The following is an 18,286-nucleotide window of genomic DNA, read 5'->3' on the forward strand; positions in this document are numbered from 1 at the left end:
TTAAAACCCACCTGGCAATCCCATCCCTAAGAATCTGAAGATATACTCCACCTCTGCCCAAATTGATTTGTGCAAAGATGTTGCACTTTGTAGCCGTGCTTATCAGAGCAAAATCAGAAACAGCGCAGATGTGCACCAAATTGCTTGAGCAAATTAAGGTAAATATCATTACAGCTCTTCAAATGAATGCTAGATCTATATGAAGTGATAGAATGATCTCCAAAATAGTTAATTGGAAAAACAAGGTACTGAACATCTTGTTTAAAATAGTGCAAAAATAATACAAAAATATATTTATCCTTTAAGAAATATGCATTATATATATACAGAGGGTGCCAAAAAATGTATACACACTTTAAGGAAGGAAAAAACTATATTAAAATTGTAATACTCTATATATAGCGATAACAGAAGATGGATACAAGTCATATGTATACTTCTTTTTGGCAGCTCTGGTATATAGTATATAATATGCATTAAGAAACTGAAAAAAGGAACTGGAGGGCTGGGATAGAAAGACGACTTCTTTTTCATTCCATATCCTATTGTATTCAACTACTAGGTCAACCTAGCAGTCTTCCCCCGCCAAAAGGGGAAAAGGATTTGTACACAGCTACTGAAGAGGCCACCTGACCCACTATTGAGGGAGTTGGTGGTCCCGGAAAGCTTTCTAGAAGAGTTGTCTCCAAAGCTGAATCCCTAAGGATGTTAGGTGGAGTTGCCCAATCAGAGGGGACGACCTATCAAAGGTAGATCTGCCTACCAGGCAGATAGGACAGTGTAAGCAAAGACAGGGAGGTCAGCAGGTTGATGCTGTGGGTACACCAACTGCAGGGCAAAGTGTTAAGGCTGGTGCAGTGGGCCATATCCACATACGCGGGGTCTTTACTACCACGGGAAGGAGTGTAGGCTTCTTCCTGAGGGCAGTGGTGCAATAAGGGTTTTAAGTTGGGGAGTAACAGGATTTGATCTGAAGTTCAGAATGCGTGGTTCAGCAATATGCCTCATGTTATCAGACCTGAAGTACGGGAGAGGAAGGACAGTAAAAGAGAGTGGTGGGGTTTTAAAAAGGAGGCCACAATATCAACAAAACTTGAGCTATTTTGCTGACAGTTAGGGGATGTTCAGGGACATTTCCAGGATAACTCTCAAGTTTTTATTGCAAAAGACTGGAGGAATAGAAGTAGCCGAGGAAGAGTACATTAGTTTTCCCCATGAAGAATGATGTAGGGTCTGACGTAGGAACCTAGACCCTGCAATCCAGGCCCTGAGCAGTTTTCTGAGTTTCATTTGAATAGGTCCTTTTTCTGGAAATCTCCCAAAACAGCTACTCAGCTGGGGTGGGTGTTAAGAGGTCTTAACTCTATGGGGTTTTTGAAGTGGTTAGTGTGACAGACACTGACAGTTGACTGACGCAGCTCCGTCCAGCTCCCCCTTTCTCTCTAGCCACCTGTAACTAGACATGGTCATGTGGTGTTCTCTCTGGCCAACAGGAATTAAACCAAAGTCTGCCAATAGGATGTAAACCAGTGTGCTGAGTGGGATTTTTAGAAAGGTTCTGGTTCCTGATAAAAATGAACAGATTCGTGTCAAGGACACTTTGTTCTTTGCCTTTCATCCTTTTTCTTACTGTCGGAAGCATGAACATGAGGCGCTGAAGGTGCAGCACGCCGTCTTATGACAATGAGATCATGAGGTGTTACATTAGTTATCTGTTGTTACACAACAGATAACCCCAAAACTTAGTGCTTTAAAAAAAACGAGCATTATCTCCGTGTCTGTGGGTCAGACATGCACGTGAGGTTCTGCAATCTCATCTGAATGCTCCGCTGGGGGAAACCCACTCCTAAGCTCGCTCACGTGACTGCTGGCAGACCCCCGTCCCTCATCAGTGCAGTCTTCAAAGAGCTGCCTCCAAACAGGGCAACTGGCTCCACCTAGAATGAATGAGCTGAGAAAGAACGAGAGAGCACACGGCAGAAACCACATGCTTTTCATAACTTCAGCTCCGAAGTGGCCTGCTATCACTTCTGCTATATTCTGTTAGAAACAAGTCACTAAGTCCAGCCCACGCTCAATCAGAAGGAATTATACAAGGGAAAGAATAGCAAGAGGCCAGGGTCACTGGGAGCCATCTGAGAGGCTGCCCACCCCAGGTGCCACGCAGGGAGTTATGATCAATCCACCAAGAAGGATGAACAGAAAGCCAGAAAGTGCCTGGGTCCCCAAAAGCATTGTTGCGTAGCTACCTCAGTCATGCCCTGCCTCCCTAAATTCCTTATAATGTGAAAGGAGGCAAATAGCTCAAAATAAGATACAGCTCCACACCTACCAGGATAAAATTTAAAAAACTAATAACATCAAATGTTAGTGAAGGGGGTATAAAATGGTGTAATCACTTTGGAGAAAGTTCTATGGTAACTAAATATACACAGCCTATGAACCAGGAGCTCCAATCTTAGGAGAAATGAAAACATATATCCACAAAAAGACTTGTGCAAGAATATTCGTAACAGCTTTATTCATAATAGGCCCAAATTGAGGGGAAAAGCACACAAATGTCTATCAAACAGGTAAACAGATAAATAAATTTTGGTATATTCATTTAAGGGAACCCCTTTTCAAAGAAACGAAGTATTGATACACGCAATAAAATAGATGAATCTCAAAAACATGCTTAGTAAAAGAAGTCTTACACAAAAGAGCACATACTGTACAATTTCATTTATATGCAGTTCTAGAACAGGCAAAACTATACTATGGTTGGTGCGAAAGTAATTGCGGTTTTTGCAATTATTTTTAACTCTTGAAACCACAATCACTTTTGCACCAACCTAATATAAAAATATCAGAGCAGTGTTTGCTTTGTAGGTAAGGGTGAGGAGGATAAAATGAAAGGGGTATAAATGAAATTTCTGGGCTGATGGTAATAGTCTGTATCATAATGGGGGTTGTGTTACACAAGTGTTTGCATTTGTCAAAACATATTGAATAGCACACTTGGAATTTGGGCATTTTACTGAATTAAAATTTTATCTCAACAAGAACCTGAAGCAGATAAGAACTCTAAGTAATGACATGTACGCTGAAGTATTTACGGTGAAATGTGCTAACGCCTAAAACTTACACTGAAATGTATTAAAAAAAACACGGATGGATACAAGTGATAAAACAAGTATAGTAAAACGTCAGTGGTACAACCTAGGAGGTTGGCATACTGGTGATCACTGTAAAATTCAAATATTTTGTATGTTTGGAAATTTTTGTAAGTTATAGAAAATAAAACCTACTTATGTAAGCCAATGTCCATTGGGTTTTCAATTATTTGCTGTCATACATATTCCTTACTTACACTGATAACACAAGGGTTTTCTACAAAGTGGATGAAACTGGCCCTAATATTCATTCATTCGTTTAACATTTACTAGGCACCTACTATGTGCTAGATCTTGTGCCCTTGATGAGGGTACACTTGAGAGCAAAAAAAACCAAAATCCCTGCTGTTGTGAATCTTATAATATAGCAGAGAAGATAGACAAATACATACTATCACACAAATAAATATATTACTACTATGATCACAATTATGAAAGAGCAATACTGGGGCTCTAAAGTCATTGTCAAGGGGACCTGACCTGTAATGGGGTGACTTTCCCCCCCCGACCTGTAATCAGGGAAGACTTTCCGGAGGAAAAGTGCATGATGGGTAGAGTTAATAAGGTGAAGAGGCACAGCAAATATTCAGACAGAAAGAACAGCATGGGCAAATGAGCTGAGGTGACAGGAAGAGAAAGGAGGCTACTGTGGGTGAAGCACTGACAGAGGAACAGAGAATCCAACAAACAGGACAGGTGCCAGAGAAATCCACTTCCCACTGGCTTTTGACGCTGTTCCTAACTCTGCTCACGACCTTTCCCGCAAGCTATTAAAGTGCTGTAGCTGCTCTAGTCTCACAATGAGCAATGAGAGCAGGCAGGAGCTTCCTTAATAACAGGTAGTAGGTACATGTTGAACTAAATGGCTATTCAAAGCCACTTTTTATTCCCTTTTATAATTACCATGTTTCCCCGAAAATAAGACCTAGCCAGACCATCAGCTCTAATACTCTTTTGGAGCAAAAATTAATATAAGACTGGTCTTATATTATATGACCCAGTATTATATTATACCCGGTATTATATTATATTATTATATTATAACCGGTCTTATATTAAAATAAGACCGGGTCTTATATTAATTTTTGCTCCAAAAGACACATTAGAGCTGATGGTCCAGATAGGTCTTATTTTCGGGGAACCACGGTAGGACCCAAGCTACCTCAGGGAAATGAGAGGGTGGGGGAGAACGTGTCGGGGGGCGGGGGGCGGAGGTGAGATGTAACAGCTTCCAACTCCATTCCTTTATTTTGACACTCAAAACAAAGTTTCTACCAAAGAGACTTTTAAAGCTTTTCTTTCTTTTCTGGGAAAGGAGAATGAGAGCGTTGGGATGCTTGGTTTTTGTGTTTGTAAAATTTTTATTTTTCTTGAAAATCCAATGCAGCTTCTAAATTAAAGAGTTATAAATTTAAAGCTGTAGTTCCTACTTTTCCAAAGCAATGGAGAGATGATGATCACATGGTGAAAATGTATTCATTTGGTGTTAATTCTGTTCACAACATTTACACTCTGTATAATCTATGATTAAGAAAAAAGGTACAAATAATCACCAAAGGAAAGGCAGTGAGAGGCCTCATCTTTGTTCTGAAAGAACGCTTTCTTTTCCTCCTACGTGGCCAATAACGACTGGCTCAGGGAACACTCACTGCAGAAAACCACCAGCTCAAAGTCACTTGAGAGCCGGCCTCCTTCACAGCTGGGCACCTCTGCACAGTCCGCACCAGGGACCAGGCCTTGCTGAGCGTTCACCAGCCCTGGACACAGAGGGGCCTCCCGAGGTGTCCCAGGCCCTGCTTTGCCTCCTATGCTTTTCCTTCTCACAGCACGAAATACTACGTATCGGGCATCAACTGTGCCCATGCTTTACATTAACTGTCCCGAACAGTTAATGAACTCCCCAAACCCTGCAACATGGTATCCTGAGGCTCATTTTAAGGCTCAAGGAGCATATCAGTCCGGAATCTTTCTTTTGCCAAAATGGAAAACTCAAACTCAGAATGGCTTAAGCAGGGTACTCACCGGCTCACATAACTCAAACCACTTGTAGCACCAGTTCCAGGCCAGCTGGATCCACGTGCTCACAAGAACGACAGGGCCCATTTCTGTCTCTCGGGGCCACGCCCCTGCTGGAGGTGGAAGGGAAGCTCGCTAGGATAACTCAGCATCCTCTATCCACTCCTTTTTCTGTCTCATCACATTTCACTGCTTCTGTGTGGGTTTCCTACCCATCCCCGAACCATTCATGTGGGATGACTGTTTGTGATCAAAGTCCAACATCCAGCTCTGAAGTTTAACAAGAGGTCTGCGCATTGAGGGAAGGGTGATGGCCATAAAATAACTATCATCCAGACTAAGTAAGTACACGCCACCACTCTTTCACACTGGCCAAGCTACTGCTCTCGCTCTGTGCGTGTTTAGCTTGCACTGCTCTTGGAATAAAGTCCTTCCCCCACTTCTGGTCTTAGCCCTGCTACCCTCCCTATCGGCCTGAGCTAAGGCAGAAGCTTCCCTCTTTTGGGAGTAAGCACGAGTCCACACAAACACTGAGCAGATTCCTTGACAAACCCAAGGATGGAGCAGTAAGATGAGGTGACTCCAGACTAGGGCATTCAGCCAAAGGAGTAAATCAAGACTGAAAGCACCCAACACTCTGCTCACCACACGTGTGTCATAGTGCAGGGCTGCTCTTATCCCAAGGGATGTCACTGCTTTTGTTATTGTTTTTGAATTTGCAGTAAAGCGTCCCATGGTCCTTAATCCTTGGAATTCATTCTCTCCTTCTCCCTCTCTGGGTAGCTCCACATTTCGCCATGAAGAAGCCCAAAACTCAGGAGCAGCATGTGGTTTGGCCGTATCTTAGGTGCGTCTCAGTCTTCATGCTCTGCTAGGGTCTTGGGAGATATCAGACTGAACCATGTGAAATTGCCTTTTTGCAGGTCAAAATGAAAATGTTGCATTTTTGAGAAAAACAAAAGATTTATTTAACCAAAATATGCAGAATTAGCATTAACTGCTTTCCCCAAGTGATAAAACTTTCCCCAATATTAAGTGATACGTATATACCATATTTATAAAATTATTGTTAAAATTTATTTAAATGCTTCAATTACTGCTTCTCAACTGGAGAATGTTGTGTTTCTTAGAAAGAGTTAAAAATGACAAAAAAGGTGGTAATCTGTTGAAAAAAGGTCAGATGAGTATGACGCATACGCAAAATTTCTTAGCCCAATGCAGTTAACTTCGCTATAGTGATCTGTGATTTCTGTGGTCAAATGTCATGGAAAAGTATAGGACCATGTCTGCTAACCAATGCACGGTGCTTTTAGATCAGTTTTTAATACCTAATTTCAACTTCTTGACAACAAAATGCTATTGCTAGTTTTAGAACAGTAAAAGCAGTTTGGGTTAAAAAGCAGTAATGAAATACCCTTTTTGCATACCACCATACAGTTACGAAACTAGTTTTGGTTGCAATGATGGCTTTAACAATTGTTTGGGAACTTCATCGACATGCAATCATTGTCCAGCTCACTTTTAATTTCATTTTTTGAAAAAACTCGCAATGCTCTCCAAAACAAGTCTCTGCTCTTTCAAACCGTAAGGGAGGAGCATCTCTCTAACCATCTCAGCTTATCATCATCCGTCAACTGGTGTGACCCACCTGTCGAATTTTTTCACCTTTCCTATTGCTGCCAGGTGTCGAGAAATGGTTGTAGCAGAAACTTCTAAGTCTGCCGCAAGGCTTCGAATTGCTTTTTTGGGGTTAGCTTCCACCATGGCTCTCAACCGATCTTCATTTAAAACAGATCTGGGCCTCCCTCGAGGCTCATTTTTCAGACTCAGATCCCCAGAACGAAATTTTTCAAACCACCACCGGATAGTCCTTTCACTAACGGAGCCTTCTCCAAAGACAGAAATATTGTTTCCACTTGCCATGGCTGCACTATGTCCTAGTCAAAATTCATAAAAAAAAAAAGTATTCGCAAACCTTTCAAAGATACAGCGTTGTTCACGTCTGTTGGAGAAAATAAACAATAAAAACTGAAGAGCATAACATCATGGTGAATACTAAACAACACAACTGAAAACAGACCTCACATCACCTTTACCAATCATGGTGAAATTTCGACTGGGCAGGTATCAGCAATCTCATTTGGAGGATACATGTTTTAATCACTGTACTCTGCTGCCATCAGTTTGTCAGGTGGTTGTTACTTTTAAGTCTTTATGTTTTCCAACAGGAATACAATTACCAGAAATTTTATAAGCATCTACCATAAAAGAAATGCTTTTGAACTAAAATATGAGTTGTGCTTTTAAATCCAGGAACTCAATGCCTACCAAACAATTTTTTCAGTACTATCAAATTAAGATCTCAGACCAATTTAATACTTGGGGAAAAAATTCTCCCATAATGGACTGATCAGTACCTGTTTCTTATGTTTTCTGACAGAAGCACTTTTAGGTCTTCTTCTTCCCTGTCTCACGTGATCTGAATGAATGCGACTTCACGACCTTTTTTATGTTTTCTACATCTTTATTTACTCTAGAATTTATCTTCTTTCACCTCTCTATTCACTCCTTTTGGCTTTATGCTTAATTTTGGTGTAGATGAATAAAAAGAACATATTTTAGGGATGTGAAAGAACTGTTTGCCTAAGTTTGCATTTCCCCTCTGCCAGTCCTTATTCTAAATGGCACCAGAGTCCATTGCCCAGCGCTTTTTTTAAAACAACATCCATAACATATATTTCTTAAACCCACCAAAAAATTAAAAATAAAAAAAAAATGTGAGAGATTTAGCAAAATTCGACTCTGGACAATGTTTGGGGTGAATCTTGGGGTAGTAAGGGGGAAGGTTTCTTTCTCAGCAACTTTAATTCCAGCCCCTTATAAGTACATATTCCTCTACAGCAACTTTTCTGCCTTTTTCCTCCCCTCTGCTTCCAAGACAGTAAAGTAGAGAGAAAAAAGTCTCCAATCCTTTTTGCCCTCACTTAAATTCTAAATTAAGCTACTTTAAATAAGTCAATAATTAATCTCTTATTACAAAAGCAGAAAAAAATCTGACCTCAACCATAATATATTGTTACCAAAAAACAAAATATATATATTTCAACTATAAGATAAATATTAGGAAAACGAGTAGCTTTATTTTGGCCTCTAATTGGCCTCTAATATACTAAAAGCAATTTACCCTGTTGCTCCTAAATGGAATAAAAATAGGGAAAAAAGGTTTCCCATCAATATAGATTTAACTGATGCAAGAAGCCACTTCTTCCACTTCAAAAAAAAAAACGCTCGTTAATATACAACCAAAAAATAAAGCTCGTTTTAGTACAGAGCTAAATCCAAAAGCAAAGGAGAGAATTTCCCAAATGCATAAAAGGGGGAGGCGGACTCAAAACCACTGTAGTGAAGGGACACATGAGTAGAATTCATATCTCAAAATTACTTACAAATAATGGAACAATTTGAAACAGAGACATTTTAAGACAAGCTAAAATAACACATTTTAAAACATGCCTTAAATCTTCAAAGAGAAAACACAGAAATAGATTCCATTAGACAAGACAGGCCATTGTAAAAGAAAGAAATCCCACATGGTATTTAGTTGTCATGTCTCATTAGTCTCCTCCAATTTCTGACAGTGCCTCAGTCTTCCCTTATCTTTCATGACCTTGACTCTTTTGAAGTAACAGATCGATTACTTTGTCAAATGCGTATCATTTGGGTTTGGCCAATGTTGTCTAATGATTGGACTAAAGTTATGCATTTTTGGCAAGAATACACAAAAATGATATATCGTTCTCAGTGTATCATGTCATGGGTTTCATAACGTCGATATGTTTTATTACTGTGATGTGCACCTTGATCACTGATTAAGGTAAATTTTGGCCAAGTTTCCTTCCCTGTAAAGTTAGTATCTTTCCCTTTGCGGTTCATGAAGGTCTGGGAGAATACTTTGATGCTATACAAATTTTACTTCTCCTCAAACTTTCACTCACTAATTTTCATCCATGAGTAGATCTTGTCTGCAACAATTATTACTGTATTTAGCTAATGCTGATTTTCTATTTCCCTCAATCCTTCCATAGTTATTAACTGTAATTCTATAAAGAAGAACTGTCTTTTCCCCCAGTTTTTTATTTGTATCAGTTTGGGCTGATATTTATTATTCTATGGGTTATAATCCAATGATACTATTTCTTTTGCTCAAATTGTTCCAGCTTTGGCGATTAGGAACTCCTTCAGGTTGGCTTCCATGTTCTTTCAACAATATATTCCTCTCCCTTTTTTTAAGTGTTTTGTAATTATCTTGCACACACAGCGATTCCACTCCTAGGCATATATCCAAAAGAACTAAAACTAGAATTTCAAACAGATACTTGTACACAATATTCACAGCAGTATTATTCACAATAGCCGAAACGAGATGAATGGATAAACAAAATGTGGTGTGTGTGTGTGTGTGTGCGTGTGTGTGTACAATGGAAATTATTCAGCCATGAAAAGGTATAAAAATTTTGATATACACTACAACATGGATAGATCTTCAAAAAATTATGCTTAGTGAAATAAGCCAGACACAGAAAGACAAATATTGTATGATTCTACTTATAGGAGGTATCTGGAATAGGCAAATTGATAGAGACAGAAAGAATAGATAGCTAGGCGGAGGAGGGAGGAAGGAATGGGGAGATTGTGTAATAGGTATGGAGTTTATATTGGGGAAAATGAAAAAGTTTCAGGTATAAATAGTAGTGATGGGTACACAGCACTGCGAATGTATTTAATGCCACTGAATTGGACACCTACAAATGGTTACGGTAATAAATATTATGTATATTTCACCATAATAAAAAAGAAAAAGAGAAAAGGTCCATCTTTACCCTAGTGATTTGAAATAGCATTTCTTTGCCATATACTAACTTTACATATGAATCTGGATCTGATTCTGCACTTCTTATTCTTTGCCACTGGTCTATTTGTCTATGCTAATGTCAAAATATTTTAATTATAGAGGCTTTATATTTTAATGGCTGATAGGGCTGGTCAATACACATAGTTTTTCCCTTTAGTGTTTTCCTGGCTATTTTTAAAATCAGTTTTATTGATAAATAATTCACATACCATAAAATTTCCCCATTTAAAGTGTAAAATTCAATGGTTTTTAATATATTCACGGGTTTGTGAATCTAATTTTAGAACATTTTTGCCCCCTAAAAGAAACTAAACCCACGGACAGTTATTTCTCATTCTCTCCTCCTATTCCCTTGCCAGCCCTAAACCATTAATCTATTCTCTGCCTGTGAATTTGCCTGTGTGGACACAGTTCCTATAACTGGAATCACACACTGTGTGTGATCTTTTGTGACTGGCTTCTTTCACATAGCATATTTTCAAGAGTCATTCATGCTGTAGCACATAACAGTACTTCCTTTCTTTTTATTGTGAAATCATAGTCCATTTTATGGACCACATTTGTTTATCACCAGTTCCTGGACATCAGGACTGTTACCACTTTTTAGCTATTATGAATAATGCTTCTAACAGTCATGTACAAGTTTTTACGTCAACTTACATTTTCAATTCTCTTGGGTAAGTGCCTAAGAGTGGAATTGCTGGACCATACTGTAACTCTATGTTTAAGTATTTGAGTAACTGGTAAGATTGTTTTCAAAGTGGCTGTACCATTTTACATTCCTATTAAGCAGTGTATGAGGGTTTCAGATTTCCACTTCCTCATCAACACTTGTTATTTTCTCTTTTTTATTACTGCCATCTTAGTGGGTATGAAGTAGCATCTCGTGATTTTGATTTGCATTTCCCTAATGATGTTGAATATCTTTTCATGTACTTATTGGACATTTGCATATATTCTGTGGACAAATCCTATCAAATCTTTTGCCCGTTGTTTTAACTGGGTCATTTCTCTTTTTATTACTAAGGTATAAGAATTCTTTATATATTCTGGATACGAGTCCCTAATCCACTATGACAGCACTGAACCTATCTTAGTGGTAGAGTTACTGCTGTGTGCCCAAGATATACAGTACCTGGTATATGTTAGGCAGTCAATAAATGTTTGTAATAAATCTACTCCCATTTTGGGTTCACTACTGTTAAACATCTTATTTTATCATAGGAAAAAATTAAGAGTAACAAAAACCCACTTTCTCTGAATATACTTACTAAAGAAATCTACATTTGTCAACATTAAAGAAAAAGCTGCAAACTCAAACAAAATTAAAATCAGCAATTTTTTAGATAGTCTAAACTAGTAAATTGAACAAAATAACTGATACTTTAAAAAATTATATAGTAAAATAAAACCAAGTTTCCCTTTTCTAGTTAACAATTTCAAATTAAAATTTCTCATTAAAATGTATTGCAGTTTATCAGTATTACGAAGGTGTTAATTTAAATTGGGTAAAGAACAAATCAACATCATAAACTGACTTACTATATCTAATAAAAGCCAAAGATATACTTCAATAGATTATAATATTATAACTTCACCAGCACAATTTTTTTAACTCACAAAAAATATTTTTTAATTTATACAATAGAAACCATAAAAGATGAAAAGTTGGTAAACTCGCAATTACCTGTAAAAGACGATGATTTCACTGAGTGGTTTATTTTTAGAAATTTCCTATTAATAAATACATAACCACAAGGACAAGATTTACATGCAACAGGAACCTGGAAGGAAAAAAGAAGAAAAATATATTAAATTTTACTATAAAACTTCTCAAGTGTTTCTGTCGTCTCTTCATCTAAACAATAAGTAACTTGAAGATAGAAATCAACTCCTCATAAAAATTATTTAAGAATCATATCCATTCTCCTAGTTCTTTACAATTCCATGCATACAGCAAATGTTTAATAATGCTAATGAGAATGGCCAGGAGAAATGTGAAGTACAAAAATTATTTCCTAAAATGTGACTCTCAGAATAGTTACAATATGGATTAGACTACGAGAAAGAAATTGTTCTTTTTTCTCAAGATTGCTGTGGCTATTCGGGGTCTTTTATGGTTCCATATAGTTTTTAGGATTATTTGTTGTGTGAAAAATGCCACTGGTATTAGGACTATAGAACGCTTCACCACCTCCTCCATCTTACCACCACATTACAGAAGGCCTAATTATAGCAATTCCTTTTCCCTAGTACATCAGTCCAGCTATCAAGAAAAAATTGTAAGGCATACGAAAAGGCAAAAACACAGTTTGAAGAGACAGAGCAAGCATCAGAACTAGACATGACAGGGATGCTGGAATTATCAGACTAGGAATTTAAAATAACTACAATTAATAGGCTAAGGGCTTTAAGGATAAAGTAGACAGCATGCAGGGAGAAATGAGTAATGTAATTAGAGAGATGGAAATCCTAAGAACAAACCAAAAAGAAATGCTAGTAATCAAAACCACTAACAGAAATGAGGAATAACTTTGATGGTCTCCTTAGTAGATTGGACACAGCTGAGGAAAGACTCTCTGAACTTGAGGATATATCAATAGAAACCTCCAAAACTGAAAAAAAGATTGAAGACTGAAAAAAACACACAAAAGAAACACAATATCCAAGAACTGTGGGACACCAGCAAAAGATTTAACATGTGCATAATTGAAACACTAGAACACGGAATGGAAGATACATTTCAAACAGTAATGACTGAGAATTTCCCCAAATTAACATCAGACACCAAACCAAAGATCCAGGAAGCTCAGAAAACACCAAGCAGAATAAATTCCAGAAAAACCTCACCTGGGCATATAATTTTCAAACTACAGAAAATCAAAGATAAAGAAAAAATACTGAAAGAAATCAGAGCAGAAAAATACCTTATTGGTATAGGAACAAAGATAAGAATTACATCTTCTCAGGAGCCATGCAATGAAGAAGAGAATGGGGTTTAAATTGTTGAGAGAAAAAAACACCAACTAGAATTCTGTACCCTGAGAAATTATCCTTCAAAAGTGAAGGAGAAATAGACATTCTCAGGAAAACAAAAATTGAGGAAATTTACTGCCAGTAGACTTGTCTTGTAATAAATGTTAACAGTTCTTTAGAGAGAAGGAAAATATAGGCCAGAAAGTTGGATGCAAATAAAGAAAGAAAGAACATCAGGGAAGGAATAAGTGAAGGCAAAATAAAAACATTTTTCTTTTTCTTAATTGATCTAACAGATAACAGTCTGTTCAAAATAATAGCAACAACATATGCAATTATTTGTTTATGTATATATCTTCTGTGTATGTGTATATATGTACTTATATATAAGTAAAATGTATGACAGCAATAATACAAAGAACAGGAGGGAAGACTTCGGATTATTTTGTTGTTACAAGGTAATCACAATATTCATAAAGCAATAGAGTGTTATTTAAAAGTGTATGTGCCTAACAACAGAGCATCAATCTACATGAGGCAAAAACCGACAGAAGTGCACGGAGAAACAAACCAATCCAGGATTATTGTTGAAGACTTCAACACACTTCTATCAGAAATGGACAGATCCAGCAGGCAGAAAATCAGTCAGGACACAGTTGAACTCAACACCACCATCAATCAATTGGATATACAATTCATGCTGAAACAACAGAAATTCATTCCTCACATTTCTGGAGGCTGGGAATTCTAAGGTCAAGGTGACAGCATGGTCACATTGTTGTGAGAGTCCTCTCCCTGGTTCACAGAGGGCTCCTTCTGAGTCCTCATATAGTGGAAGGACTGAAATTCTTTTGAGCCATGTGTTATTTTGAATTGTGTCATTTAATTTCCATGTATTTTTGATTTTCCAGTTATTGTTAAATGATTTCTAGTTTAATTCCATTGTGGTATGAGAACAGACATTGTACACTTTCTATTCTTTTACATTGTTAAGGTGTGTTTTATGGCCAAGAGAGTCTTTTAAAAACATCCTGTGAATCAGTTTTAAAAAGAAAACCCACTTGTAGTACTGGCATAAGAATAGACATAACCCATCCATCTATGGCTGACTGATTTTCAACAATGGTGCCAAGACAATTCAATGAAGAGTAGTCTCTTCAACAAATGGAGCTGGAACAGCTGGATATCCACATACAAAATAATGAAATTGAACCCTTACCTTACACCATATAGAAAAATTTACTCAAAATGAATCAAAGACATAAATATAATTATAAAACCCTTAGATGAAAAAAACGGTAAATCTTCATGACATTGGATTTGACAACAGTTTCTTAGTTATAACACCAAAGCACAAGCAACAAAAGGAAAAACAGACATATTGGACTACATCAAAATTATAAACGTTGTGCATCAAAGGACATTGTCAAGAGAGTGAAAAGACAACCCACAGAATGGATTTTTGCAAATATTTGCAAATCATGTATCTGATAAGGGTCTAGTAACCAGAATACACAAAAACACTCACAACTCAACCACAAATAGAAAAACAACCCAATTTAAAAATGGGCAACGAATTTGAACAGACATTTTGCCAGGGAAGATACATAAATGGTCAATAAGTACATGAAAAGATATTCAATGTCCTTAATTAGGGAAATGCAAATCAAAACCACAATGATATCCCACTTCACACACATTAGGATGACTATAATAATTTTTTTAAAACAAAAATAATAAGTGTTGGTGAGGATATGGAGAAATTAGAACCTTTAATATAATGTCGGTGGCAATGTAAAATGGGGCAACTGCTGTGGAAAAGTTTGGCAGTTCCTCAATCAGTTCAATAGAGAATTACTATATGACCATGCAATTCCACTCTGCGAATATAATAAATGAAAACAGGTGTTAAAAATAACACAAACAGGGGCCGGCCTGGTGGCTCAGGCAGTTGGAGCTCCGTGCTCCTAACTCCGAAGGCTGCCGGTTCGATTCCCACATGGGCCCGTGGGCTCTCAACCACAAGGTTGCCGGTTCAATTCCTCGAGTCCCGCAAGGGATGGTGGGCTCTGCCCCCTGCAACTAAGATTGAGCACGGCACCTTGAGCTGAGCTGCCGCTGAGCTCCCGGATGGCTCAGTTGGCTGGAGTGCGTCCTCTCAACCTCAAGGTTGCCGGTTCAATTCCTCGGGTCCCGCAAGGGATGGTGGGCTGCGCCCCCTGCAACTAGCAACGGCAACTGGACCTGGAGCTGAGCTGCGCCCTCCACAACTAAGACTGAAAGGACAACTTGAAGCTGAATGGCACCCTCCACAACTAAGATTGAAAGGACAATAACTTGACTTGGAAAAAAGCCCTGGAAGTACACACTGTTCCCCAATAATGTCCTGTTCCCCTTCCCCAATAAAATCTTTAAAAAAAAACACACAAACTTGTAAATGAATGTTCACAGCAGCGTTATTGACAATAGCCAAAAGGAGGAAGCAACCGAAATGTCCATCAACTGATGAGTGGATTAACAAAACATGGTTTACCCATACAATGTTAGCTGGCCATAAAAAGGAATAAAGTACTGACATGTGTACAAAATGGATAAGCTAAGTGCTAAATTAAAGAAATTAGATATCAAAGGACACATACTCTATGATTCCAGTTACATGCAGTATCAAGAATAGGTAACTCTATAGAGAGAGAAAGCAGATTAGTAGTTGCTAAGGGCTGGAGGGAGGTTGTAATAGCAATAGGAACACTGACTGCTTAATAAACAGCGTCTGATTTTGGAGTGATGAAAATGTTCTGGAACGAGATAGTGGTGATGTTGTACAACACTGTAATGTATTAATGCCACAAAAGTATACACTTTAAAATTGTTTAGTGAATGTTGTGATTTTTACTACAATAAAAAAAATCAATTGTATTTCTACATATAATTAATAAACATTGATAAAATGAAAATTTTAAAACAATTTCAGTTATAATAGCACCCCAAAAATTAAATTCATAGGGATAAATTTAACAAAATATGTACAAAACCTGTACACTAAAAACTACAACACACTGTTGAGAGGAATTAGAAGAGGCAGTAAATTTCTCTTGCTGAGGGAGGAAGAAGAGAGGTAATTATTTGGAAAAGAAATATATATTAAGGTCTGAATTTTGGCATAAAAGATATCGGACAAATGGTTTTAACTGAGGGAGTTCCAAATGAATTTCTATTTTTTCTAGTTAATAATCAAATTTTATACACAAAGTAAACAATAAAAATTTTTTTCCATTGGGTTATGACATGTTAGTAAAGGGTTAACAAAACTTCGTGAGAAAAACAGACCTTGGGTTAACCTTCTTCTAGCACTGCGACCCTGTCAGCCTGATAAAGGTAGAATGTCTGCAGTGTTACTAGGTACCATTGCTTATGGTAAAAATGACCCCTTGTTGGCATCTGGACTGGAAGGGAAACGGTGAGAAGCCTAAGCTTTGGGCTTCTCTAAGTAAAATATAACGTGCCGTTCCCTGCAAAACCTCGAGAGCTAAGGCCTTGCTCATGGGCTAAAAACACGAAATTTCTAAGCCATGGTAGCCCTTGCAACCACTAGCGTGGTTTTGTTCCTTTACAGCTGACCTATCATTTGGAGAGACAGGGAGAGCCCCTGGAAAGCTGGATCCTTACTGACCAAAACTCTGAAGCTGTTCTGATCACATGCAGTGTTTCCTGGCATATCTGGGCCCGTCAGTTTGAACGTCTAGCTGAACGGCCGGCACTGCATGGCCTGCACATGACTTTAGTTTGGAGAGCAGATATTAAAAACTCAAGAAACCACACATAGATATGAATGGCAAATTAATTCCTCTTTTAAAAAGTCAGAACAATACACACCATTTTAAGAGGGTAGCGCCTAGAAAAATAGGGTTTTCGTAGGTACTTAGCATTCAATACTGTTCTACAAAAACTTTAGACCAAATTAATAATTATTTGGGTTATGACAATTGTTAAAAAGCATAAAAGATCACCAATTTACCGAATTTAAAAGGAAAACGTCATTACATAGGTCCCTTTTGTCACATTTCGGCGTGAACCCAGGTCGCGGTGGGGACACTTTTGGGGTCCACCGTGTACAGCTGATGGGAACAAAGCCACCCTCCGCGACAGGAGGGGGCTCCCGGATGGGCACATCGGGCATCCTTGGAGGGGCCGAAGGGGGCTCAAAGGAGGGACCGTGCTCGTCCACTTGGGCCGCTGCCCGCAGACTCCCGCCGCTGTCACCCGGAGCCGGCCAGGCGACTCAGGGACAAGCCCACGCCCCCTTCCGCGCGGCCCGGCCACAGGACGGACACTCGCCCGTCTGACCGCCGCCAGGTGCGCACCGGCCGGGCTGCGGCCCCGGGCGTTGCCCCGGCCACCCCTCGGCTCAGCCCGGCCGGGTCCGGGCTCCCCCCGTGACCGCCGAGCCCAACAGCCGGCCCTCCACTCGGCCGCCGGGACCCCGGCGAGGCGGCCTCTCCACAGCCAACGGCCGCCGCCAACAGCCACCCGCCCGAGCGCGCCCGCCCCGCCGCCCGCGATCCCGGCCCCGGCGCCCACCTGTTGGTCGCACTCGGGGCACGATTTGGTGGCCATCTTCACTTTCTTGGCTCGACTTGCGGACATGCTCCTCTCCCGCGGCAGCGGCGGCGGCAGCGGCGGCGGCGGCAGCGGCTCGGGCTCCTCCCCTCGTACCTCAGCGGCCCGGCCTCCGCCCGCCCGGTCCCCGCTGGCCAGACTGAGGCGCTGGCGGGTGCGCGCGCGCGTGCGCGAGCCTGCGTGCCGAGGGGGCGGGGCGCGGCGTGCGCCGGCTCCGTGGGACAGCGGACCGTGCGGCCACCCACCCAGGGCCGGCCCTCCAGCGCGTCCCGATCGATTCTCACGAGAGGTGACGGTCGGGACCCTCCAGCAGGGCAATGGCCACGCCTTCTCCCGGCCGTGCGGTCGGCGTGGGGGCGTGGCGTGGGCGGGACCTGGCAGTGACCGGCGTCAGGCTCGACCAACGACTGCACAGAACGCAGATAGGTGCTGGGCACGCCTCCTCCGGAGGAAGGAGAATGAAAGAAAAGAGGTAGAAGGTAAACCGCTCAGCACCTGGCATGTAATTAACTTCACTAAATGTTAGCAAGTCTAATCATTGAGGAGTTGTAGCAGACATGTGATTAACGACCTGGACCCAGGATGGGGGAGTGAAAATTCATTCGTTTAT

The 18,286-nt window shown here is 39.8% G+C and overlaps 1 protein-coding gene across 1 annotated transcript; it reads right to left on the bottom strand.

The window, feature by feature from the left end:
* Positions 1–4,176: 4,176 nt before the first annotated feature.
* LOC117034810 (histone-lysine N-methyltransferase SETMAR) lies at positions 4,177–18,066 on the bottom strand. The gene is made up of 4 exons (XM_033128139.1): positions 17,638–18,066; positions 11,771–11,867; positions 6,820–7,108; positions 4,177–6,084 (listed from the first exon to the last, which is right to left on the bottom strand). The coding sequence occupies exons 1-4, from the start codon at positions 17,701–17,703 to the stop codon at positions 6,033–6,035; spliced, it is 504 nt and encodes a 167-aa protein (XP_032984030.1). The 5' UTR covers positions 17,704–18,066; the 3' UTR covers positions 4,177–6,032.
* Positions 18,067–18,286: the final 220 nt, after the last annotated feature.

Source organism: Rhinolophus ferrumequinum, chromosome 15 (genome assembly GCF_004115265.2).
Source record: "Rhinolophus ferrumequinum isolate MPI-CBG mRhiFer1 chromosome 15, mRhiFer1_v1.p, whole genome shotgun sequence".
NCBI lineage: Eukaryota > Metazoa > Chordata > Mammalia > Chiroptera > Rhinolophidae > Rhinolophus > Rhinolophus ferrumequinum.